Below are 24,897 nucleotides of genomic sequence, written 5' to 3'. Positions count from 1 at the left end.
CACCTGAGTGGAGGCAGGTGATGTGCCCAGGGCTCGTGGGGCCCAGGGTCTGCAGAGGGCTCCACGGATGACGGTGTCCACAGGTCACGCCTGCACTCTCCCAGCCTCTCCTTCCAGCACTTTCCCTTCTCACAGCCAGCACCTCAGGCAGGACCCTGACCCGCAGCCATGCTCTTAGCAATACATGCTTCTGGGTTGAAAGAGGGAATGAATTGACACACAGACATACAGACACACACACCACACACACCTCACACCCCACACCTCACACCCCATACCACACACCTCACACACCTCACACCTCACACCCCACACCTCACACCCCATACCACACACCTCACACACCTCACACCTCACACCTCACACCCCACACCTCACACACCTCACACCACACACCTCACACCCCACACCACACACCTCACACACCTCACACCACACACCTCACACACCTCACACCTCACACCTCACACAGAACCCTCCTCCTGCCCGAGTACGTTCGGATTCAGTGTCTGGTCTCGAACTGCTGCCATGGCCTCTGTGTGGCCGCCTCGCCTCAGCTGTCACGTCCCCCCGTGGCCCGCAGGCCTCCTCCTGTCTCTGCAGGCCTGTCCTGAGCCCTGAGCCCTGAGCCCCTACCAACCTGGGGCCCAGTGCCCCCTTCCCCTCGCTCCTCCTCTAGTGCAGGCCCCAGACTTCCCCAGCTCACCTTCCACAGAGCCCGGCCTCCAGGGCTTCTGACTCCACAAGCTCCCGACACACCTGTCTGAGTGTCTGTCAGTTGCACACTCATTTGCAACTGACCATGGCCCCCATGTTTGCTGCTGACTGAAGCACCCGCTCTTGCCTGGTGCTTTCACGTTCACGTTTGTGTCCACACCCGGTTCTCCTGCCCACTTCTAGAGGATGTGGACACGCAGTTTGGAGGTAAGGCAGATTGGGTCCCCAAAGGACAAAACGATGCAGTTTCTGGGTTCCCATGGTAACTTCAACATCGCTCCTATCTCAGGGCTCACAGGATTAAGGTATAAACTGAGGCAAACTTCTCTTTTTCTCTTTTTTTTGGGGGCATCTTAAGTCCAGCTGGTTGGGGTCCAAACAAGGGTTAGAACCCACAGCTCCCATGTTGCCACTTTCTATCACATTCGTGAGGCCAAGAACCAGATGAAGACCTCACTGGTCCCCTCGGCATGCTGGGATTGTTATTGTCCAGCTATGTCTCCCCCTCCCCGCCCCAAAAGGACACCAGCGTTTTCCTGGCTCCTCCCTGTAGACAACGAGAGGAAGGAAAGCCGGACCCTTCTAGCTGCATTCAGACCTCACCTCCCCTGTGACATCGTCCCCGAGTCCCCTGCGCTGCTCCCCTTCCTCCACTGCCCTGGCCACTCTTTGACACTGACGGCATCAGCCTCATCGGTCACAGAAGGGGGGTCAGACTTCGTCCACGGGGTCCTAGAGAAAAAAACTGGGACCAAAGGAAAAAGGGGCAGAAGGGGCAGATTGCAGTTCGAAATCCAGAAGGCCTCCCTTCGGCCAGTACATCCATGGAATGGGCTGCCCTGCGAGGTCAGTAGAAGCTGGACAGTGGCCACCTGGGACGGGGATTCTGGCACTGGGGTTGGGTAGAACTATTGTTGTCAGAAAAGTCATGACGCATTTTTGCGACGAAAAACAGAGAAAAAACACGTCATGACTTTTCCGACAACCCAGTAGACGACTGGCAGGTCTACCAGGTGACAATGTCATTGCGGGGAAAACCCTGGCTTGGGCACGCTAGTAACCCTTCTGCCCTCAGGCGAGCCTTGTGCACTGCTGGCTCCTGAGGCCTGCCCACCGCGTGGGGAGCACTAGTCCTCCTGGACCCCAAAGCCTCGCTGATGGGTGACCACAGACCGAGAAGCCCAAAGATGAAGTCATCCCTCCTCCACCCGATGTGAGACATGCAGGACGGCTCTGACAGGAGGACACAGAAGCAAGCCCGGTGCTCGAGAAGAGGGGAGAGGTACTGAGTTTGAAGGGCTCTGTCTCCAGGCACAGGGAGCAGTCAGGAAAATCCTGGCATCTGGATGAGGCAGGAAACAGTTGAGGAGGCAACATAGGAGGACAGATTGAGATCCAGAGGGAGAGGGAGGGGGCGGAGGGCTTCCTAGATCTTGACCTCGCCACGGTGGGGATGGTGGCGACGTGTAGGCTACTGTGACCCTGACCGGCATATTAAAGAGAAGACTGCCACTGACCCCGCCATCAAGGAAGAACAAGACCAAAAATGTCCTCTTGCCTCGAGTCACATGAGACCTAAGAGATATATGATGTCAAAGCTGCGTTGGAAACCCAGACGTTGAGTCCATTTGCCCTCTGAGTTTTGACCTCCCTTGCCCCTGGCCAGTGATCCTGCACGTGCCCCAAATTTGCAGCAGACTCGCCCTTTGGCAGGGGTCATGTCACTGCTAGAGTCTGGTTCAAGTCTGTCAGGAGGCAGGGGGACAGATAGGTTGACCTAAGACCCCTTGCAGCCTAAACCCACCCCTTCCTTGCCCCCCACCCAGCTTCTTTGGGACCACGAAGAGACAGCAGGCAGCCCCCCACCAGGAATAATTGAAAGGAGCAGATGAGAGGGGAATGTGTGTCCCCCCACCTCCCCTGCCCCATGGGGGCTGCTGAGAAATGAAAACTAGTCAAATTACAGCGGACGGCCTCCCTGCCCGTGCACAGGAGCTGGCCGTCCGGGCTGGGGCAGGCTGGCCAGGCAGGGTGGGGGCCGGGCCGAGGGAAGGGAATCACATCTAAGCCGCTGTGAACTCTTGATGTGCAGCAACAGCTTAGAGGGGCTCGGGTTTCCGTGGCGTTGGCTATATTTATCTCTGGTTCCATGCCAGCGGGGAGGGTTTAAATGGCACCTAACAGTTGGCGTGAGGGGCTGCAGGAGCTCGGGGGCTGGTGGCAGGAACAAGTCTCTTCCGACCCCATGGAGCTGTATGAGACACCCCCCTATTTCTACCAGGAACCCCACTTCTACGACGGGGAAAACTACCTGCCCGTCCACCTCCAGGGTTTTGAGCCGCCGGGCTATGAGCGGACTGAGCTCAGCCTGAGCCCCGAGGCTCGAGGGCCCCTCGAAGACAAGGGGCTGGGGACCCCAGATCACTGCCCAGGCCAGTGCCTGCCGTGGGCGTGTAAGGTGTGTAAGAGGAAGTCGGTGTCCGTGGACCGGCGGCGGGCGGCCACACTGAGGGAGAAACGCAGGCTCAAGAAGGTGAATGAGGCCTTCGAGGCCCTGAAGAGGAGCACCCTGCTGAACCCCAACCAGCGGCTCCCCAAGGTGGAGATCCTGCGCGGCGCCATCCAGTACATCGAGCGCCTGCAGGCCCTGCTCAGCTCCCTCAACCAGGAGGAGCGTGAGCTGCGCTACCGGGGTGCGGGCGGGCCCCCACCAGGGGTAAGTGGCTCCCACCCCCTGCCCCCTGCTCCCTGCCCGGGGAGGGAACCCCATGGTGAGGCTGGGTTGGTTGTGAGAGCAGGTGCCAGGCAGGCTCTGTCAGAGCTGGGCTGTCCCGCTGACCTCCTGTGTCCCCATGTCCTTTCCAGACGAGACAGAGGCAGCGGGAGGAGAGGCCGATGTGGGGGGTGGGTGGCAGAGGACTGAAGGAACGGGTCCAGAGCCAGCCTGGGTGGAGGTTAGCATTAATCCCAGTGCCTGGGGATGGTCTCAAAAGGCCAGGCCAGGCACACAGAGCAGACAGAGAGGGCGGCTCTGCCCCTACCCCACCCCGCCCTGGGTGGGGCTGAGCACAGAGAAGCCCCAGCACCTGCACAGGCGTGGCCCTGCTTGGGCCGGATGCTCTGCCCCCTCCACCCTGTCCCAGGGACATGAAAACCAGAGACCCCTCGAGCGGATGTCCAGTGAGGGCAGAATCCCCACCCAGGGTGGAGGCCAGGGAGCAGGGGCTCTGGGGCCAGGTGGGGGCATGAAAGGAGCTGATTGTGAAGACTCCAGGTGAGGAGGGGGGCCTCCCGGGGGCCTTCCCCTCCCTCCCACCTCCCTGGGGCTGGACAAAGGACACCACCAGGCACCACGGTGCCTGACCTTGCGCCTTCGCTGTCTCCCAGGTGCCCAGTGAATGCGGCTCCCACAGCGCCTCCTGCAGTCCGGAGTGGGGCAGCGCACTGGAGTTCGGCCCCAACACAGGAGGTAAGTGAGGCGGGCACCCTGCTGACCTTGGCTCAAACCCTTCAGCCTGTCTCCAGGCACAGCTGTCCCCTTACCTTGCTCCTTGCTCCAGTCTTCCTCCCTTGGCCTCTCCAGGGATCTGCTGAGCCCAGGGCCCCAAATGGTGGGCTGAGAGGCCCTGTGCCTCCTCGAAGGCCTGACCAGGCTGAAGCGGCCCCGGCCTCCTGCTGCTCCCCAGCGGGTGCCTGGTGGCTGACCTCCATAAGCTGGAGAGCTGGAGACTGTCCCCGCCCCAGGGGTCCCTGGGAATCGCTGAGTCAGTGCCGCACAACTGCGCCAGCACAGGCAGTGCCAGTCTCCCCGGACGCACCCGTCTGGCCCCACCTCCACCTGCCACACAGTTGGAACAGTTGCTTCCATGTCCCAACCCCCAGGGGCGTCCAGGAATGGGCACGGCACACACGCACACCCCCAGGCTGGCAGCGGGACTCCTGATGTTTGCTCATCCCGTCCTGGGTCTTGAGACCCCCTGCACTGCCCAGGTAACAGCCTCCACCTTCTCCTTACAGACCACCTGCTCACAGCCGACCCCACAGATGCCCACAGCCTGCACTCCCTCACCTCCATTGTGGATGGCATCACGGTGGAGGACGTCTCCGTGGCCTTCCCAGACGAAACCATGCCCAACTGAGATTGCTGCCAGGCCGGGCGTCCGGGAGGGCCCCCCAGCTGGCCACAGATGCCACCACCTGTGCAGCAGAGGCCTCCTAAGCCCGGCTATCCTGCTGCCAGGAAGCCAGCCGTGGGGCCGCCAAATGCCAGCCTACCCCCTCATCTATAGAAGGCTCACCACCCAGAGAGGGAATGGCTGCTCTCACTTAGCTGACGCCACAGAGCACAGGCACCCCATTTCCAGGAAGATAAGACAGGGGACCAGAGCGCCCCTTGTGTACGCCCCGGCCAGGGGCAAACTCAGGACCTTCGCTTTGATCCTAGCACAGCCTCCAACTCCACTGCCCCAGAAAGATTTCAGCGATGAAGACAGTGTCCTGCCCTGGACGAGCTGTGCGCACCTCCTGTCCCCATCTCTTCCTGACGCCAGTGGCTGGGCTGGGCCTGCCCTCGAGTGAGAGAGAAGAAAGGGACAACCCTCTGTTCCCAAGTCCCTGGGGGGCCAAGCTTCTGCAGTGACTGCTGGGAAGCTTCCAGTGGTCTATGTTTTGTTTTGTTTTGTTTTGTGTGTTGTTTGTAAAGCTGCCATCTGACCAAGGTGTCCTGTGCAAAGTTGCCAGAGACAGGCGGGGTGGGGTGGGGGTGTCTGGGGGTGATTTCTTTTGTTAACTAAGCATAGTGTGGTTTTGCCATTGTTTTGTAATTTGTTTTTTGCTAACTTATTTGGATTTCCTTTTTTAAAAAATGAATAAAGACTGGGTGCTAGAAGGGTCTCATGATGATGTAGAGGGAGGGGGTGCCTGCTGCTGTTGCCTTCCCCCCAGTCCAGCGCCCCCCAGGGCAGGCATCCAAGAGCCGGAGCTGGTGGGGCACTGGGCCCCCTGCTCTTTCTGCCCCTACAGAGGAATCCGGGCCCACAGAAAGCGTGTGGGGCATGTAGGTGTCCACTGAGTGTCCGCTGCACTCTAACTCACAGACCTGGTCACTCCATCTTACATCCCGACAGGTGCTCCAAGGACCTGAACACACGCTTACGTGCCATGCTCAGACCTCAGCCAGCACGCAGGGGCAGAGCTGGAACTTGTGGGTTTCCCCTCGCCTCCCTGCCACTCCTCTGGTGTGACACTACCAGGGGGAGTCCTGCAGGGAAGTGGGGTCAGACACTGTCACTTCCTCGCAGGCCAGCTATCATGTCCCTCACCACACTAGCCAATCCTGCAGGCATAAGGGGAGCCTGGCTCCTGCTTACAGCTCAGAGGACGGAGGCAGTTTTGCTGGGGTTGGGAGGGGGGTGCCCACAAGGGACAGTCAAAGGGAGAGAAACTGGGTTCTCTCCCGATGGGATGCTGTTTTGCAAAGACTGGCTTCCTGGGGGGAGAAGGTGGGTGGAGAATTGAGAACAAAGATTTTGGACAGCGATTACATAAGGACTAACTGGGGCCATATCAGGAGCCAGAATCTGAATGGAGCATGAACATCTACTAAAAACTTTATTAACTCCAATTGCCTTAGGCTAAGTTTGTCTGATTTCATGCAAATTGTAAGTTTCAGAATCATTACAGAAGTCTGGAGGTTCCAGCCCCCACTCAGCTCTCAGGCCCTTAACAGACTTGACCCAGGGTTACTGAGCAGGCTCTGGGGCCCACGGGCTCCGCGGGGCCGTGTGCCCCACACCTGACTTCCTGTTTGCTCCTCAACAGGGGGCTCAACACACAGCTCCAAGGGTTCCCCCAGAAAGTCTGAGTAAGGAAAAGGAGGAGGCCTCAGAGCAGACTCAGAAATGGGGGCGGCCGCTTGTCCCAAACACCAGTCACACCGGCCCAAGCTGCCTCGTTTGTGGGGTTTCCTTACCAGTTGGCGTCTCTGTGTTTACGGCCTCACCTTCCTGAAGGGCTGCAGGAAAAGCCTAGGTCCTCTCCACAGCACTCGGTCCTCCCTGACTCACTGCCCTTGGAGACTCAGGTCCATTTCCTCTACTCGGTACCTCCCAAGCTCCAATGGTGACAGTCTCCCCGCCACCCCGCCTTCATTTGCCCCCTCGCTGGGGGCTGGCGCTGGTCAACAAGCGCACTTCCCCCTTGTTAAGGAGCTGGTAGGCTCCAGGCTGCAGGATATATTTTGAGGCTTCTTCCTCTTCAATTATCATGTTGTAAACTGAGGTCCCATTGGAGAATGAACAGTCCTAAGTGACAGTTATTGGGTCAACAGTTTCTGGCCAATGTCACCAAAGCACAGGGACTTTGTTAAATTAACAGAGGCTTCGCTTTGGCAATTAAATTACACATGAGGATTAATGAATAATGAGCAGGAGTTCTTTAGGGAAATTAGCTTTAATTCCCGTCTCCAGAGGGAGCACCTGCAATAAATCAAACTGGGTAAATTAAATGCTGCCAGATACAGACTTCGGGGGTTCCCTAGAGAAAAACATAAGAAGTACTTGAAATTGACATAAATTGCCAGTGTGCACATAGGAAGTTCTTGGAGCGTTTAGACAATGAGTGTGACTTCCAGAGTGCATAAAGCACTATTTGTCGAGCTCCCAATAAATGCTCTCGGATCTGTAACTTTTCAAAGTGATCTTGTTTGGCAGCTGGAAAACCTTTCTAAGTGTGGCAGGTGTCGTAGGTGGTGGGTGGAGGGGGACACTGCAGGGCGATAGTGGCGCCCCCTGGTTCAGATGTGTTTCATGGCTAAAACGCCATCCCTGACATGTCACGTCCCTTGCTTGTCTGAATTCCTAGCTTGTGGGCCCCAGGTGCCTGGAGGTGAGCTAAGGCTCTGGGCCGGAGTCTTGCCTAAGGAGGCACAGCCCAGGCTGAGGTGGGAACCCCCGATGTTCACCCCACGGCGATGCTGGCCGGGCCTCCCCTCAGCCACAGGCCACCAGATGCTTGGAAATTCGTAGGAGAGGCAAAGGAAAGGAAACCTACATTCTCTTTCTTTTGCACAAATTCCAACAGAAATGTGATGCTGGGGTCTCCTTTGAAGCTCAGCATGTCCAACATCAAACTCACATCACCGCTAAGTCTGCTCTTAACACAACCCCCAGTCAGTGGGTGGCAACAATGGGAAACTGAAGATTTTCTGGGTCCCTTCAGCTCTCATTCCTGTAGCCAGCTGGTCACCACGGCTGGTCAGTTCTACCTTTGATCATGGAGAGGATGGGAGGGGCCCCAGAGGCTTGTATTGGGTTGTCGGAAAAGTCATGACGTATTTTTTCCATGTTTTTCGTTGATAAATGTGTCATGACTTTTCCGACAACCCAATAGGCACCAGGCCAGCACCTCCCCTCGTCTATGTGCTCTCCCTGGGTCACAGGCTGCCGTGTCTCGCTCCATGCCACAGACGCTGCCATCCTGGACTGTCAGTGTTTAGGACACTGTCAGCCTTGGAGAAGACAAGGATGTACAGTGTATTATGCTGCCTGCAGAGAGCTCACTATGCAGGCAGAGGAAACACGGCCCCATGAAGGTGACAGGAGCCACTGCACGGGTGGTACAGACGTGGGGTTTGGGACAGCAAGCCGGGGAGGCTCAGCTGAGGGGCAGCGTTTGACCTCCCTTAGAGAGAATCAGGTTAGACGTGATGAGCAGTCCTGGCACTGGGTCAGACGTTCCAACACACTCGTTGCCGCTGAGGACAGATAGTGCGGTCAGGACCTGGCTCTGGGACCCACACCTGTCTCTCACCAGCTGTGTACATTTCGGCTTACAGTGTCCTGTTCTGCAAAATGGTGGTGATAACACGTCCCAGGGTTGTGAGGGTGAGAAGACACGCCGAGCATGCTCAGAGCAGCACCTGACACAAAGTAGTTCTCAACAATGTCGAGACTTACTTAATAATCCTTAGAAAAAACCCTGAGACAAGGCTGGTTCATTTGTCCAGTATGCACATCTAGGGACCAACAGACTGACCTAAAGGGGCTTCCTCACAGTCCAGTGCGGGATGTGGACAGCCTCACGAAGCGGGGGGGTGGGGGGGGACAGAGTGCTGTCTGCCTGTTGGGAGGGCCAATGACACCTCCCAGGTGGTGCTTGCAGTGGGCCCAGAGGGTTCGCAGCTGCAAAAAGCAGGACAGAAGTGCCCATGCTGCCTTCTGGTGACAGGCTGGGTGGACTTGACACTGGGGAGGCGGGGTGAGGGGGGAGACACAGGGCCCTGGAGCAAGTATGGACAGTTTTCTATGCCACACCAAGGCACTAGGCCTGAACTAGAGGTGGGGGAACCAGAGGACATCTAGGAGCAGGGACCTTGGGACCAGGTGAGTAGACAGGGGGCAGATGAGGACACCAGCTCAGCAGTCGGGGCTCCTCACCCCTCCGTCCCAGCCACTTGAGTCCCGTGGCACAAGCAGCCCAGACAGCAGCCTCTACATCAATCCCATGCTTGTGTGAGTAAACAGGTTACTGACTACAGGTTGTTTTTAAAACCCTGGTGTTTATTAACCCTTAGGACTGTGCAGGAAGGTGGGCATCTCAGGCAAGCTCAAAGTTTAAAATGACCAGAGCCATTTGTAAATTGTCTTAAAACCGGGTTGTTTATTGGTACGTACACACACACGCACACGCGCGCACACACACCCGTTCCTGATGCACTGAGACAGTACAGTACTGAGAAGGGACCTGACAAGTACAGGAGGCTGGTGAGGGGGCTCAGGTCACTGGTGACTCTCCAAACAAGTACACTGACTGTGAGGCAACAGATGCCCCAAGACAACGGCCTTCCCTCTGGGGTTCTCTGCTCCGTCAGCTCCAAACAATATTGCAAAGATGTCCTCAAGGGACCTGGGTCCCACCAGCTGCTGCCTTATGACATGGCAACCATGTAGGGTTAGGATGCAGAAGACAGGCTAGCCCATCGAGTCCCCTGACATACCAGTTCCACCAATCATAGAAATCTGGGGATTCTCCTTAATCTACTATCTGTCGTGCAGGATGGGGCCTTTTCACTCCGCCAACTCATTTTCTGCTTATGAGCTCCTCCAGCTCCCTTTGCAGTGGCCTGATGACCGGGGGTGCAGGGGATAATGAGGGACAGCAGGAAAGGTGGTTGCTTTGCCCAGGGCTGCGGGGCCAGCTAGCCCCACCATGGTGGGTCTCTACTGAAAAGTGGCCAAAGCCTCTGAGACCTGGCACTGCCTCAGGCTCCATTACTCCTGGACAGGGCGCTCTGACCCCTCACCCCACCTGCTAGTGCAGCCCTGCTCAGAACCCGAGTCGATCGGGTTACAAACCAGCTGCTCAGCCACCTGTAGGATGGCACCGCGCTGGCCCCTTTCCAGGAAACATGCTGAAAACACTTTCCTCTCGTCTCACTTAGATGAAGCCCTGGGTTCCATCCACTCATCCTGAACGCAGGTCCTAAACACTTGCAGGCACCTTGGCAGGCTGAGGAGGTGGGTGAGGAAGAGGATTTCTTGGAGATGACATTCCTACCAAGCCAGGACCTGCATCCTCCAGCCTCAGCTGCCCCCATGCTGCATGGTGGCGACAGCAGTAAACTGGTAGGGGCTGGGCAGATCTCAGAAGCTTCTGGAGGGGGCAGTGCCTGCACACCAAGAGAGCCCGGAACAAGGGGTAGGTGGTTTGGGGGTGAGCAGGAGAGCAACAGCCTTCCCCAACGTTCAGTAACCTGGACCTGGGGCCTGACTCACTGACAAGGAAGCTTCACTTTCTCCCCAGGTCAGGGCAAGGGAGTCTCAGGGTATGTTTTCCCCAGAATCTAAGGTCAGTGTAGCCACCCATCAGGCATATCGTTATGGGGCTCGGGTTACCACACGATGGGCATAGCCAGCCACAAGGGAAGGGTGCTGGGAGCGTAGCTGGCAGTTCTGCCCCCAAGCTGAGCCACACCATCCCTGCCCCCAGCCCGCGGCTGGGCCACAAGGCGTACCCACAGGCCTTCGGGCTTAAGGCACCACAGGCCATCGGCTCCGCCTCCAGTGGGCTGCCTGCGCTCCCCATGCCTGCCCTTGGCCCGCAGCGCAGGAGCCCGTTTCCCTCAGATTCCTCCCGCTCACCTCTGGGGGCTCCGCTTAGCCTTCCCATCCACAGCCTCACCACCCCGAGAGTGCGCCTCCTGGAGGCAGGGGCTGTGTTGTGCAGAGGACTTCAGGGAAGACGAATGCTGAGGGGTGCCCAACCCAGGTGGCGGGCCACTTGGCACCGCCAGGGGACGGACAGGGACCAGGGGCCAAACAGCCCAAGCAAGGCGGAGTCTGAGTGTCCTTTCCTTAGAAGGGCCGTCCCCAGCCCGTGGCACAGCGTCCTGGTCTCCAGTGGAGATCGCCGTCCAGACCCACCAGGTCCAGGAGAGGGCGGGTGGCGCCACACACACACCCCCTCCCCCGCCCACGGGGGGCTGCGGTCCTCCAGAATCTGCACAAACCCAGCCACGTCCACGAGACTTACAAAGGACACGCGGGGGTTGCGGGGGGGATGCGATGCGAGGGGCGGACGAGTGTATTCTGAGATCCAGGGCCGGCTAGTCCCGGAAGGCGGAGAGCATGTGTCCGTAGAGATAGTGGGAGCGAGCTGGGGGAGAGAGACAGCGGCCTGAGCCGGGTTCGCGCCCCACGTGGGCGTGGACGGCCCCGGAGGGCGCAGCAGGCGCGGCGGGCGGCCAGGTGGGGCCGGGAGGGCCCGGGAGGCCGTGCGCTGGGCCTGGCCCTCTTACCCCGGCCACGGGCGCGCCCGGCAGACCCAGGCAGGGGGGTCAGCAGGAGCGGGTCCGCGCCGTGGAGGGCTCCGGGCTCGGCGCCCCGCCGTCCCGGCCGGAGGAGTCGGCAGCCGGGTTCGCAGGCGGCGGTGAGTGCGCGCGCGGGGCGGCCCAGGGTCAGCGCGCAGATGCGCAGCGAGCACTCACCTTCGGGCGCCACCTTCTTCGGCGGGGCCGGTGGAGGCTGCAGGGACCCCAGGGTGGACACGTTGAGCACGCCGCCGGGGATGTCCCGCGGCCGGAAGCGCTTCCTCCAGGAGGGCGCGCGGCGGAACACCTTGTCCTCCCCCTGCGTGGGGGACACAGCCGAGATGCCACCCAGCTCCCCGCCTGGGAGAGGGCAGCCCTGGCTGCTCCGGGGATACCACTCCCGTCCCTCGGGAAAGAAGGGGGCAAACATCGGCCCTCTGCCTTTCCATCTGTAAAATGAATTGGGCTGAAGTGGGCACCACCCCCTGCGACTCTGAGAGGTCCTGTCTCCGGTGGCAGGGGTCCCTCTGAGGGCATCTGAAATGTTTCCTGGAGGCCCCAGTCATCTCAAAGCCAGCTCAGAGGCCCAGTGACCGGTCTCAGACTGACCCGTGGAGAGTGGTCACCACGCAGCCCCCACCCACCCCTCCTGCCCTTCTCGGGCCTCAGGATGGGTCTGGAGAAGGGAGACCTGGCTTCAGTGTGACCTCCAGCTCCTTGTCTGTAAAGGAGGAACAACATAACCCACCTCTGACTCTAGCTGCCACCTTAATGGGATCAGGGGACAACGCTGAGTGATCAGCCAGGCAGATGGCCCAGCAGAGGCAGCCCCTGCCACATGCCCCCTCGCTGATGCCAGCCAAGTCTCCACAATAACCTTCTCTGCCGAAGGACGCCCAGGGCCGCAGCCCATACGATATCCCTGAGCCCCGACCTCCCCACCCTGCCCTGTTGGCAGCCCAGTCACCCTCCGCCCTGGGTTCTCCGGTCTGGGGCAGGCAGAGTGCCACCAGCAGGAACAGGGGACACTAAGCCACCTGTCCTCACCTCAACAACCCCACTCAGCCCCAACCCCTTGGGTTTGTTGCTCGTGCCTGGAGGTGGCCCTATTGGTTCTAGCTCGAGTTCCTTTGTCATAGCCGTGGTCTGGCAGCATTGTTACGTGTACGTATGAGACGACTTCATTAATCTCTCCATCCTTTCAAATTCTGTACTCCATGGGACAGAGACCATGGTCTTTTCTGTCCCAGCCCGAGCAGTGCCCGGGACGCTGCAGGCACTGAATAAACACTGCTCGCAGTGGATGGCCGTGGCTCCCTGCACAGGCGTTCCTCCGTGAGCCAGCTCCCCTCCTCACCTCCGTCCTCCTGGACCCTGCCCTTCGCTGAGCCCACAGCCCCCCTCCCACCTTCAGCCAGCCCTAAGGATTGCCTCTGCCTTCCTCATCCCCTAAGAGTCAGATGACCTTCCCGCCCCACCCCTCAGCCCCCTTGCGTCCTGATCTGATCTCCATGCAGGGGGGGAATGGACACAGCCCTCCAGGGCCTTGAAGCTTGAGAGGGAAACCTGAGAGCCACACCTGACAGAGGCAATGGCTGCTAGAGGCAGCTGCAGGCTGCTGGTGACGTGCTGGGTGGCTGGACAAGGGCAGCCTCCCCAGGCCCGACGACGTGCCCAGCAGCAGCTCCTCGCCCTCCTCCTGGGACCGCCCTTCTGCTTGAAGCTTCCTGGCAGGAGCCAGTCCCCTTCAGCCCCGCCCCACATGCATCCCGGAAACACACGGTGCTGCCAGCCCACCATCGCCGATGCGGCAACTCTGCCAGAGCTTGACGCGTGACAGGGCGGCAGTGGCACATGGGGGAGCACAGAAGTCATGCACACTCGCTCCAGTCCTGGCCGCCACACAGCCTATGACAACCACGAAGCTGCCTCTTTGAGCTCCAGTTCCTCATGTGCCAGGTGCAACCGTGACCTGTCACACAGGATGACTGTCAGCACGAACGAGCTGTCACCATGGTACCACCAGGCCTGGCCCAGAGGAGGCCTTCAGACAAGCGTGCTGTAGGGGTGGAAGGAGTAAGTATCTTCCTAAATGAGGAAGCAGCATACTGAGATATCCGGAAGTCACTTCTCAGACAGCATTAAAGGGAGCAAAGACCCAGGTGTGTGGGGAGTGACTGGGGGGCCCACACGGCAGGGCCGCTGGGAAAACTCCAGTCTCTGAGAGTGGGTCTGCAGTTTACCTCCTTGATGTGTGTGCGCGCGCATGTGTGATGAATTCCAAATTTCAAGGTACCTCTGTGGAGAAAACAGCCCCCCACATTCTGTGTGTTCCTGAGTATGTCCTCTCTACCGAGGCCAAGCAGTCACCCCACAAAGCTGGGCTCTGAGAAGGGAGCACTGATCGTGTCCCAAAGAGGCCAGAAGTCTCAGCAGAGACGGCGAGGGGCAGGGGTGAGGAAGAGGGGAGCTGCACAGGCGACAGGGATCAGAAAGCAACCCGACCGCACTGAGGAGCTGCAGTTGCACAGTCGGGCTCTCCTGAACTTGTTCAGAGCCAAGGGTCCAGGGCAGACCTGACAGACAAGGGTGGGGTGAGAGCAGACAGGGAGGCTGCAGAGGGCGGGGCGGCTGTGTCCTCAGGCATCTCAGGGTCTTCGTGGAGAGTTCAGCATAAACTAAACTCAGACCAGGCCTGACGGAACCCAGTGGGAGGCACAGAGAGGAAACCCTGACTTGGTAAGAAGACAGACATGACAGAAGCTGGAGGGAAAGCTGCCGGACGAAGCCTGGGCCACGTGTCCAGCTGCCACCTGAGGATGCCTCAGCATCATGTCTGCCTCCCAAAGACCACACTGCTGTAGGGCGGGCTGGAACCTGAATGAGCTGTGCTGACGGCACTGAGGAGACGGGGTCTGAGACAGAGATGCCCCTGGGGGCACCTATGGCCCCATGTGGCCAGGGGCAGGGCACAGAGCTGGAGGTGCTGGAGGGACAACACACAGCGGCTTTCAGCTTGTGTTCAGCTTGTGTTCGAGGAAGAGTCTCGGACACTTCTCCAGCCTGAGGCTAGGCCTGGCCCTACCTCCCAAACCCTGATGTCATCTCCATCCCCACGGCTCTCATCCCTTGGGCCACCTTGGGCCACCCCCGCGCCAACATCAGCCCATGAACTTCAATCCATTGAACCAACAATGACCAAATCCCAGGGCCCCTAATTCACGGCTGGACACTCACATCATCCAGCTTCCGGTCTGTGCCCAAGGCCAACAGGTTGTTGAACTCTCTCTCCATCAGCTGGCGTGCCTGCAGCCCACAGGGTAAGAGAGGGAGAGGCAGGAGAGGCTGTAGTTAGCGCCCGCCGTGCCATCTGTCACCTGTTTCCTAGGGGTCCGAGGGCAGAGACGCGGTTTCAGTGCATGTAACCCATTAACTGCTCTGCTCCTTGAAGCAAATCTCTGTGTCCTCTTGAGTCAACTGTAAACCTTAGGATTCTCTCATATGAAGCAAATTAGAAAACTGTATCTTTTTAAAAAGGAGGCTCACAGAACACATGGGTGGACAGGCTTCACCTCTTGGGGAAAAACCCCACACTTTGTCTCAGGGAAAATCTTGCCTTTCAGTGGGGGGGAATAAATAAGCATGTATGCCATAGGTAGTAGGGATATAACTTATTAGGTTAAAGAAACACATTTCATAAGGCTGCGCATGGAAAATTTAGCCCCGGAAAACTGCTCAGTCGTGGATTTGGGGGCCTTTGGGCTGACTGGCGCACAGAGGCCCCCTGGGAGTTTAACTCAGGAGATTTGGGAGAAATAAGAAAGTTTTCAAAACTGCCACCAGATATTTTTCACCATTTTAAAAGACGGATTCCATATTGGTTCAGATCCCACTTCCGCTAATAGCTGGGCGACACGAAGGGGTCAGGAAACCAAGAAGGCTGGGCAGCTGTAGAGGGACCCTGCCCTGCCTACGGACCAGCTGCTCTCCACAGAAACGAACGCACTCAGGGGCAGGAAACGGAACCTGCAGAGAGCAAGCTCGCTCACCCCACTGCTAGCAAGGACAGTCCTTGTCCGCCCCGGGAATACAACATTTTTATAAATGACCAGCAAGGAGAAGCAGAGCAAATTTTCAAGTATCTAAGCTCCCTTACAAAAGGAAGGAGCCTGTGCTGGCCCTGCTGAGGGGCTGGTGGGGGTCACGGCACAGAGCCTACAGGACACCCTGGCCCTGTGGGCGGCCGTCACCCCAAAGGGCCATCACACCACCAGAATTACGAGACCGCACAGCACCACCCTCACACCAGCCAGAACTGGAATAGCCTGTGCCGTTCTGGGGCTGAATTGCCAGAGGCCCGACAGCTGCACAGTCCAGTCAAGGGCAGCTGAGACAATGAGGGCTCTGGGCGCGTCTCCATGAGAAAAGGCAGAAAGATGCAGACGCTGTCTAGAGACACAGAGGCTCGAGCCCGGAGGCAACACCACGAGTTCATGAAACCACAAGAGCAGAACCGGTGAAGACAACACCATTCCCACACCCAGGAGTCATCCCGACGAGGGGGAGGCTGACGGGCACCCTGGGGGCCTCACAGGGGCATCTTGAGTACTTCCAGAGTCCATTACCCACAGGAAGTGAGGGAGGCCAGACAAACAGCTTCGAGAGAATTTAGATCCATTCTTGGACCACAGCCCCTCAGTGATGACATAATTCACAGGGATGTGAACTCTTCGGTGCCTGGCATGGAGAGGCTCTGGGGTGCGTTATTGGGTCCATTTAGTCTAAGCCTGGGCCCAGGAGCAGACCCGAGGGTGGCAGACAAAGGAGACGTGTGCTCTGTGGTCTCCTGGGAACCCAGTGCCCGTTCTCCTCAGAAAATCAGGTCAGGGGAGCAGGTTGAGGAAAAGGAGGACCTGGAGCCTCAGCTGCAAAGATGGGGTGTGAGGAGATGGGGGGGGGGCGAGGGACTGACGTGGCGCTCGAGAGGTGCGGGGACACTGTGGTCCACTGGGGACAAGCCCCAGAAGAAGCCTGTGTGTGAGGGCAGGAGCTGCTGACAGGGACGCCCACCTGGGTGTTCTGCGTGGGGATCTGCAGGAGCAGGGCCAGCGTGCTGTGGTCGAAGTTCTCGTCCAGGGCGAGCAGGGCGCCGTGCACGCCACTCTCACGCAGGTGTCCTGCATAGTCCCGGAGCCCGATGGACTGCACCCAGTGAACCACCTGCTCGTTGGTCCAGACCAGCACATCTGCGGGTGGGCGAGAAGGGCAGAAGGGAGGCGGCCCACCCAGGCCCACGGGACAGAAGGGCTCCCGAGACCCAGGGCCCATCCTCCCTGACACCTGGGCTCCTGGACAGCCAGCCATGGGGCTGAGGGTCAGGCCAGCGGGCTCCTGACTCTCCCCGGAGCCCTGGCACGGGCCCCTCCCTGCCCCCAAGCTGGAATGGCCTCCTTGTTCTTCCTGCCTTCAAGGTCTCTTTCCTACCCTCCCACTAGGACCCCTAAGTTCCCTGAGCACCGTCCTGGGGACTCACTGCATCCGTCCCGCGGGTGCCACTGTCTGGTGTGGCGGTGACAGCTGAGACGGCGGAGCAGGGGCTATTTCTTTTCCACCAAATGGCAGCGTCCTTTGGGCACGGACACGGCCCCCTCATCAGATCTAGGGCCCAACTCCTTCAGGTCGGGCTGTACCTTCCGCTGAGATTGGAGCGTCCACTGTGCCTGAGGCCCCCCACACCTTTCAGAGGCTGCTGAACTGACCGCTTACCCTTGATCTCCTGCTGGCTTTCCTCCCGCCTCTTCTCCAGCTCCTTCCGGTCGTAGTTCAGCCTCTTCAGACACATGATGCCATACTGAAGACTAGTTCTGTGGGCACACACAGCCTCAGGGCCCACGTTCTGGCCATACTGGCCCATGTGCAGACCTACATCCGGCACAAAGAGCTTCCCCCTCTGCTCTGCCCACAGGGCTTCACGCGACCCACCCAAGGCCACTTCCCTCTCAGTCTGCCCCATGTGCTCCCTCTCAGCCCGGGGGTGGGCTGATGTTGGAGGCAGCTCTTTGAATGAACGCAGCATGTCCCAAAGAAAGGGGGGGGGGAAAGAAGAAGAAGGTGAAGAAGCAGCAGCAAAGAGAAAGCAGCACGTTCCTCCCTCTCCAGGCCCTGGAGCGACAAAGACCCAAAGACCCTACCAGTCACAGGAAAAGCAAAAACAAGATAATCCTTTGTATCCCCGTTTCACTGAATCTTCACAACGACCTGTAAGACGCTAGTGATCTCCCTTATGCCCACACGCCTCGGGGCCTTTGCACTGGCTGCACCCTCTGCCTGGAACACTCTTCCCCGGTCTTTGCTCAAATGTCACCACCCCCAGCCCACACTCCCAACCCCCTAATTGTTTCCTACCACTTTTGGTTCCTCGCACGTTTCCTAACCCCTGTCTGTCTCTCCCAGTTAACATAGAAGCTCCGTGAGGCAGGGAACTTTGTCCTCCTCACTGATGAATCTCAAACCCCACCAACAGTGTCCAGCACACAATGGCCATCAGTGCTGGTCAATGAAACGGAGCCTTTCACGTAAAGCACTGCAGGTGCTGTATGGTGCCAGGAGCACCAAGCTGAGAGCCACAGGCTATGGGTTAGGTGGCACCCGAGGCCACCCCCGCAGGGTCCCGCCTAAAGCAGGAGTCACCTGGAGCGTTTCCTCTGAGCAGCACAAGCACCTGCACCTCCCCACCGCTGGACGGATGCACTGCCTCTAGAGGCAGCTTTCTACATCATTGTTGCTCCAGGCCTGAACGCGGCTGTCACCCCTCCTCTCCCGGCGTTGTCATCTACAGAGCTGAGGACAACAGAGACAGTGCCTGCCCACCACACCTGCTGCTCTTCATTAGCGAGGCCACTGCTTTGTAACATTGCATCACGCAGATGTCCCCCTCCTCCTGTCCCCTCAGCTTACCCAGGCAGCCCATCTCCCTGGGACAATCACTCCGTATCTCAGACACCCTTTCTGGGAACTAGCAACCTGTGCGACTTGAAGCTGGATGTGAGAAAGAACTTCCTAAAAACTGTCACTGCTGGAACCACGTGTGCCAAACAGAACAGATCTGTGGGCCAATTCAGCCCGTGGGCTGTGGATTGGGGACCTCCACCGCAGACACCTTTGAACGGAGGACCTGTCCAGCAAACAGGAAAGGACTAGATGACATCCTGCACAAAGGATGTGGGTGCAAAGCACACAGGCTCAGATGGGGGACAGTAGCCAGGCAGAGGCCCACAAGGACCGTTCCCCTCTACGCGGAAGGATTCAGTCACCTAACCTAGTCTTCTCGAGTAACACGGGATTCAGAGAGCCCAGCAACAGGTCATGGAATTCAGACCTGGGGAGAGAACTCCAAGAAAGTGACGCTAAAGAGAAATGGAGAGGGCTGGCGGTGAGAGGATTCAGGCCTCAAGCTGCAGGGCACCATGGGGTTCCCGCTGTCCCAAGAGGGAGGGGGCCAGACCGGGCCATGGGTGGCGGTGGGGCCCCCATGTTGGCGGAACAGGCCTGCTGGGATGGCCCGGCCCACCTTGCTCACCGGTGGAAGCTGTCCACCATCTTCAGGTGGACACGCAGGTCCTTCTTGCTCAGGTGATCCAGCATGCGTGCGTCCACCAGGCACTCCATGAAGTGCGTGCGGTACTGCGGCAGCCCCAGGCTGGGCAGCCACTCGTTCCCGATCCACTCATGGTTCATGTCCCCGTAGGCCAGGGTCTGGGGGAACAAGGTGGAGGGATGTGGCGAGGCAGGCAGTGCCAGGTCGCAGCTGGCCTGGCCGTGGGCGGAAACACGACCGCATCCTCCATCAGCTCAATCAAGTTCCAGCTTCTTTGCCTCGGGGCTGGGGTGGGGGAGGAGGGGTTTTAAATGGAACTTTTTAGGATCTCGAAATGATATGGTTCTACTTCCGTACCATTATCTGCACTAATGACAGAAGCAACAGAAGCAACTACCCAGGCAGCAGATAATGGGACCCCTCCCTTTGCGTCTGTGGTTGCGCCAGGCCTGCCTCCCTGTCAGGCACGCCCGACGGCCCGCCCGCAGCGCCCAGGGGACAGGCTGCATGACGGCTGCATCATGCCAAAGGGAGCCAGACACAGTGTCCCCTCCCCTCTAGAGGTGACTGCTGTGCCGAGCTTTTCGTCCCTTGCCTGAAAAACATTTTAACAGTGTTCACAATCACCAAAGTAGAATTCTCTCAGCAATATACTATTCATTTTGCTTGTTTTGGAGTGTTAGAGTAAAATCCTGCAAATCTTCCGGGGGGGTCACCCTTTTCACTTGACACTGTATTCCATCCACTTCCTCTGCTGCGTGTGTCACTGTGGGAACACACTGTGACCAACCTGTCCCGTCCGGCAGACGGTCCCCTGTGAGCGTGAGCAGTGCGGCTCCACTGGTCTCACAGCACTTATCTGACTGCAGTGAGGTGCTCAAGCCTCTGCCTGTCTCTCCCCGAGGATATTAGCCCCCGAGAGCTGGGCTTGTTCACGTCTGTATCCAAAGCCTCCTGAGGCCTCGGCCTAGCAGCTGCACAGCACAAGTTCGCTCACTGAGTGGATGAAGGGAAGGGCCTTTGCTCAGCCCAGGGGCCCCTGGGAGGCGGAGGGGGTTCTTCCGCTCTACATCTAGTTACTCCCCAGGAGGCAGGCGTGCGGCCACAGCCCTGCCACCCACCCACCTGAGAAACCCCAACAAATGAATGAGGGGCAGGGCCAGCAGGGGGAGACCTGTTGGGAGAAGAAACTGCCCCAAGGGTCCTGGGCAGGGGTCTTACCTGAGCCCAGCTGCCCTCCTCACCGTCCTAAGCAGCGTGTGAGGGAAACAAGCCATCAGAGGGCGTCACCACCCCCAGAAGGGTGGGTGACCAGGGCAAGTGCAGCAGGTGGTGAAGACAAACAGAATGCTGGTGCGACAGCCTGTGTTTGCACTGAGAGGGGAGCAGGTTGTGCGTGTGGCAAAAAACACTCCTGTACACCGCCCCGGCTGGCATGGGAGCCGGGCTGCCCCAACCCGCCCTGTGTCTCCAGTGGGAGCCAGGCACACGCTGAGGGTGACGGCTCCGGGCATCCAGCCCCACAAGGCTCTGTTCACCCCGGCTCCAGCGGCAGCCTCCTGGGGTGAGCTGTGGATGCCCATACATGCACACATACACGCAAGTACACGCACACGCACACATGCATGCATACTCACACATACACATGTGCACACGTACACATAACACAGGGAAACATATGCGTGCACACAGTTGCTAGTCTCGCTTTTTTCCCACCAACCCTCCACCCTGAGAACCACCCAGTCACACATCGGGGTCACCCATCTCATATTCAATCAACTGCCCACAAGTTTCCCCTCAATGCTTGGAGGACATCAGCCCTAACCCAGGCACAGAGCCACACTCACTGTTTTGGTGGATGTTGCCAGCGTTTCCATCTCTTCGTGGGTGACCCAGACGTTCCCGGAAGACTGCAGGCAGAGAGGGAACCTAGCTGGTCCCCCATGTGGGCCCCTGGAGTCCCCATCAGGCTTGGAGCCCCAAGGACAAGGACAAAGCTTGTCGAGTCCTCCCACAGGCCCAGCCCACAGCTCTGCACCGTCCAGCTCTGAGCGACTCTGACTGCCGTGTGCCACCGCTGAGCTCAGCGCCCGGTGCTCAGAGCTCACACGGCATGTTCGGCTATGAGGGCTGCAGCCTGGGACGACGGCGAGGTCTCATCCTGGGGTCCGGGGAGAGGTCAGAGGACCAAGACAGACCTCCCAACGCCCCATCCCTCTGCCACCCCAATCTGGTACCAACACAGAGCCCCGCAAATCCTATCCTAAGAATGCTGCCAAGATCTGAACTGTTGGCAGAGCAGGGGGTGGAAAGGTGGGGCCACTGGGTGGAATGTGGGACCGTCCTAGCATCAGTGTCACCCCTCCTGGAACCACGTGAAGCCCTTTGTGGGGACGGGAAGAACGGGGACAGGACTCTGCTACCATTTTCCCAGAGACCAACAGTGGCTTTGCGAAGACTACTCCAGGGCCTCTGAAAACGTCCCAGGTGAGGGAGGCCACTCACGGTCCTGGAGGTGGGCGGGGCGGAGGGGCTGGTCAGCGACACCATCTCCCGGATGGCCAGCCGCAGCTTGAGCCGATGCAGGGCGTTGCTGACCCCGATCTCCCGCTGGATCTCCGTGTCCGACAGGGCCGACATGATGGCACCGCTCTTGACGTTGGCCCGGCAGGCAGCCACGTACCAGGCCGGCATCCCCACCCAGAGCTGCACACAGGACACAGTCACTCAGCTTCCTCTGGACAGGTGAGGCCAGGCCTCACCCGCGGTCACAACAGACAGACACAGAGCAGAGGAACTGAGAGATGTGGAGACGACCACCATCAAGCGCCTGTTCCCCATTTTACAACAAAAACCTGAGACCAAGGCAGGTGAAGGGCTTTCCCGGCAACGCAGGGGTGACCAGCTCCCCGGGGGCAGCCTACAGGAAGGCTCAAGCAGCCTGTGAGAGTCATGGCTCGGCGATGACTGGGTGCCCTTTATCCAAACTCAGCGGCATCAAAGTAATCAGTGTGTTGCTGGGCGCGGGGGACGGGTAAGTGTGGGAGCATGTGTGCACCTGGCAGGGGACAAGCGTGCCGAGGCGTCCTCGCCCCACCCCGGTTACCTCCAGCCAGGAGACCACAGTAGGGCCGTCCCACTGGGCAAAGGGTGTTCCTTTTCTGCGCGCATCTTCAAGCAGCTGGTGTCTTGCAGGAAGAGGAACAGAGTCACCAGTCCTTCCTTGTCCTCGAGCTGACTCCCGGGACCCTGGCTGTGCCCAACGCTGGCCTCCCTCTCCCTGTGCTCCCCACCCTTGGACTGCCACCTCTGCTCTGTGCCTGGAGCGGTGACGATGAGACACAGGGAAGGAACACCTGTGTATCCCCGAGGGTGAGGGGATCTCACTGTGTGACAGGACCCGACAGCATTTCAGTCTGCTGTGCCAGACACCTCAGCCCCCTGGGCTGCTGGCCCCACTGTGCCTACACAGACCAGGCCAGCTCAGTTCAGAGATGGCCTTGCTGGGCTCTGGCTGCCTGAGCTCAGTCCCACAGCAGCAAGGGGCAGGGCCGCGGGTGGGGCCCAGCTTGGCCTGTGGCGCTTACTTTTTCTTCAGCCGCCGGTCCTTCTCTGCCTGGGTCCCCAGCTTGGTGGGCACCATGGGCTCCTGCACACCGAGCTCAGAGTCTGTCAGCAGAACTGGAAGGGAAGCGATGACATGTCAGTGACACCCTCTGCTTCTCCTCCCTTGGCCTGGGCCAGGACTGGGGGGCAGGCCGTGACAACCCAGGAGCCTGATGGGACCACCCATTATTCCTGGAGCCTCACTCAGCGTGTCTGCAGTTAAGTGGTCCCAGAGTAGCTTTGAGTGGGTGGCTCCAGCCCAGAGTCCCCCCGGGAGTCAGCCTGGGGCATTTTCCAGCTGGATGGAGTGACATGTGCCACCCTAACAGCATCAGAATCCTAGACAGAAGTTGTCCCTCCTCCAAACCAAGGTGCCAAGGAGACCCGAGAGCTGTACACGAAGGGCTGCGAGGCTCAGAGAGGGTTCTCCTGACCTGGCTCGGGCTGGGGATACGGTGTCTTTCTCAGGGTGTCTCACGGGCACAAAACTGCCTACGGAAAGTGCACGGCTCTGCCTTCTTTTGCTAAGGGTCCCCTGAACAGATGCCAGAATGCTAGAAAGCTCATGGCAAGGGGACCCTCTTAGAATTCACAGAGGGCAGTGGGTGTGCTTCACCCAGAAACCACTTTGAGATGCTGTCTTAGGTGCCGACGTTGCGGGAGACACAGGCATCAGAAGGCCTCACTCGATGCCTCTTCCCGGAAGCAGACCTCGCCTCTCAGCAGCTGTGCGCAGAGGACGGCGGCTCCACCTGGTCCCTGGCGGAGGCTCATGCCCTGAGCACAGGTGCCCGTCCTCTCTTCCTCCTCCTCCCAGCTCAGCTAGCTGTGTTCTGATTCACACCTTCCTGGGTGCAGGAAGGAATAATTATGCAATTACGCCTTGGGGTCCAAGGTTCCTTTCTCCCTGATCAGGCTTCTCTCTTGCATGAGGTCACTGATGCTCCTCCACCTTGGGGACGTGTAAACCTCTTCCACTGAGTTTGCAAAGACCTTATGAGCTGGCCTTAGCCTAGGGTTCAACCCACCTCCCCCACTCACACAGACTCAACGGCAGACACGACTCTGCCATTCTCGAGTCTGTGCCTTTCTCAGACCCACGCTCTTTCCACAGACACCACTTCTTGGCAAATTCCTTCAGCTTCAGCCCCAGGGCTGCGCGTGGGCACCCCAGCACCATGGCTGAGTTCTAAGTCCCAGAAGCACCGGGCACACTGCTGTCACTGCACTGTCTTGGACTTATCACTTATTTTTCCCTTTCATTAGAGCTCCCTGAAGGAACGGACCTAATACTAAGCCTGTGTCCACGGGTTACTCAATAAATGCCTGTTAAACAAATGACTGAATAGATGAGGGAAATAGATGGAGGGAGGGAAGGAAGACAGCTGGCACTGACCGTGCACCTACCACGTGCCAAGCACGTACGAGGACTTCATTATCACACAGGGGGTGCAATTCCAGCTAGGCACTTACTTGAATGTAACATCTACTAAGCCATAACGAGGCAGGGTGGCATTTTGAGTCCTGGAGGCCAGACAGACTAGAATTAAGTTCTAATCCAGACCTGATTCTCCTGAAGAGAAAGCCGAGAAGGCCCTCCGGAAGGTCCTGAGCACAGCACATCAGAACAGCCCTCAGGGGTCCAACTGCCACTGGGCACAGAGACCCTTTCACAGCGGACCAGGTAACAGCCCTCCGCCTGCTGCCTGACACTAGTGCAGGAGCCACCGTGGGAGGCAGCCCTTCCCACTGTAAACAGCGGCCCGAGGGCAGCCTCCAGCTTCGGGCCCCCCTCTACTCACACCCATGTGCAAGGAAGGGGACAGAGACCGTGGCCTGCGGCTCCGTCCTGGCTCGGCTGCACCGGCCGGCCCTTGTCCTTCTTCCCGAACAGGCGGCCGATGGACGACTTGATGCCTTTGCGTTTGGTGCCCCTGTGCAAGGAGTCCTGGCTGCTGCCGCTGCTGCTGGGGTTGCTAGCCTGGTCCTCCACAGCACTGCACGGCACAGCCAGGAGCAGGGCAGAGACACACACTTAAATCACAGCAGGAGACACGGAAGGCAGACCTCAGCACTTACAGCGCCACGGCTGGGGTGGGGTGAGGGGGTGTGATCAGAGAGGGTGACCAAGACAGACACGGGGTTGTCCTTCCCTGACGGTGCTTCAAGA

At 58.9% G+C, this 24,897-nt stretch overlaps 2 protein-coding genes across 13 annotated transcripts in view; one reads left to right on the top strand and one right to left on the bottom strand.

Annotated features, from left to right (window-relative positions):
* The first annotated feature begins 2,889 nt into the window (after positions 1-2,889).
* MYOG (myogenin) lies at positions 2,890-5,605 on the top strand. Its single transcript, XM_019638003.1, has 3 exons — positions 2,890-3,433; positions 4,105-4,186; positions 4,735-5,605. The coding sequence occupies exons 1-3, from the start codon at positions 2,963-2,965 to the stop codon at positions 4,854-4,856; spliced, it is 675 nt and encodes a 224-aa protein (XP_019493548.1). The 5' UTR covers positions 2,890-2,962; the 3' UTR covers positions 4,857-5,605.
* Positions 5,606-9,351: 3,746 nt separating this feature from the next.
* The window catches only part of PPFIA4 (PPFI scaffold protein A4), a 39,262-nt gene continuing 23,716 nt past the window's right edge, over positions 9,352-24,897 (bottom strand). For 10 of the 12 annotated variants that reach the window (XM_019638101.1, XM_019638100.1, XM_019638105.1 and 7 more), the window contains 12 exons: positions 24,558-24,724; positions 22,709-22,802; positions 22,228-22,309; positions 21,627-21,827; positions 20,969-21,031; positions 20,343-20,369; positions 19,104-19,279; positions 17,291-17,388; positions 16,595-16,770; positions 14,762-14,830; positions 11,702-11,843; positions 9,352-11,370 (listed from right to left, as the gene is read on the bottom strand). In XM_019638101.1, the coding sequence (XP_019493646.1) occupies positions 11,321-11,370; positions 11,702-11,843; positions 14,762-14,830; positions 16,595-16,770; positions 17,291-17,388; positions 19,104-19,279; positions 20,343-20,369; positions 20,969-21,031; positions 21,627-21,827; positions 22,228-22,309; positions 22,709-22,802; positions 24,558-24,724 (1,345 nt within the window). In that variant the 3' untranslated portion in view covers positions 9,352-11,320. Of the gene's footprint in view, positions 11,371-11,701; positions 11,844-14,761; positions 14,909-16,594; positions 16,771-17,290; positions 17,389-19,103; positions 19,280-20,342; positions 20,370-20,968; positions 21,032-21,626; positions 21,828-22,227; positions 22,310-22,708; positions 22,803-24,557; positions 24,725-24,897 lie in introns of those variants that run through there. The other 2 variants (XR_002123504.1, XM_019638111.1) reach the window with 2 other exon arrangements.

Source organism: Hipposideros armiger, unplaced genomic scaffold (genome assembly GCF_001890085.2).
Source record: "Hipposideros armiger isolate ML-2016 unplaced genomic scaffold, ASM189008v1 scaffold_37, whole genome shotgun sequence".
NCBI classification, from domain to species: Eukaryota; Metazoa; Chordata; class Mammalia; order Chiroptera; family Hipposideridae; genus Hipposideros; species Hipposideros armiger.
This window is presented reverse-complemented; position numbering and strand designations above follow the sequence as displayed.

Coding starts and splice junctions, on each gene's coding strand:
- MYOG (XM_019638003.1), top strand. CDS start 2,963: ATGGAGCTGTATGAGACACCCCCCTATTTCTACCAGGAACCCCACTTC. Junction 3,434..4,104: donor CGGGCGGGCCCCCACCAGGG/GTAAGTGGCTCC, acceptor GCTGTCTCCCAG/GTGCCCAGTGAATGCGGCTC. Junction 4,187..4,734: donor GTTCGGCCCCAACACAGGAG/GTAAGTGAGGCG, acceptor TTCTCCTTACAG/ACCACCTGCTCACAGCCGAC.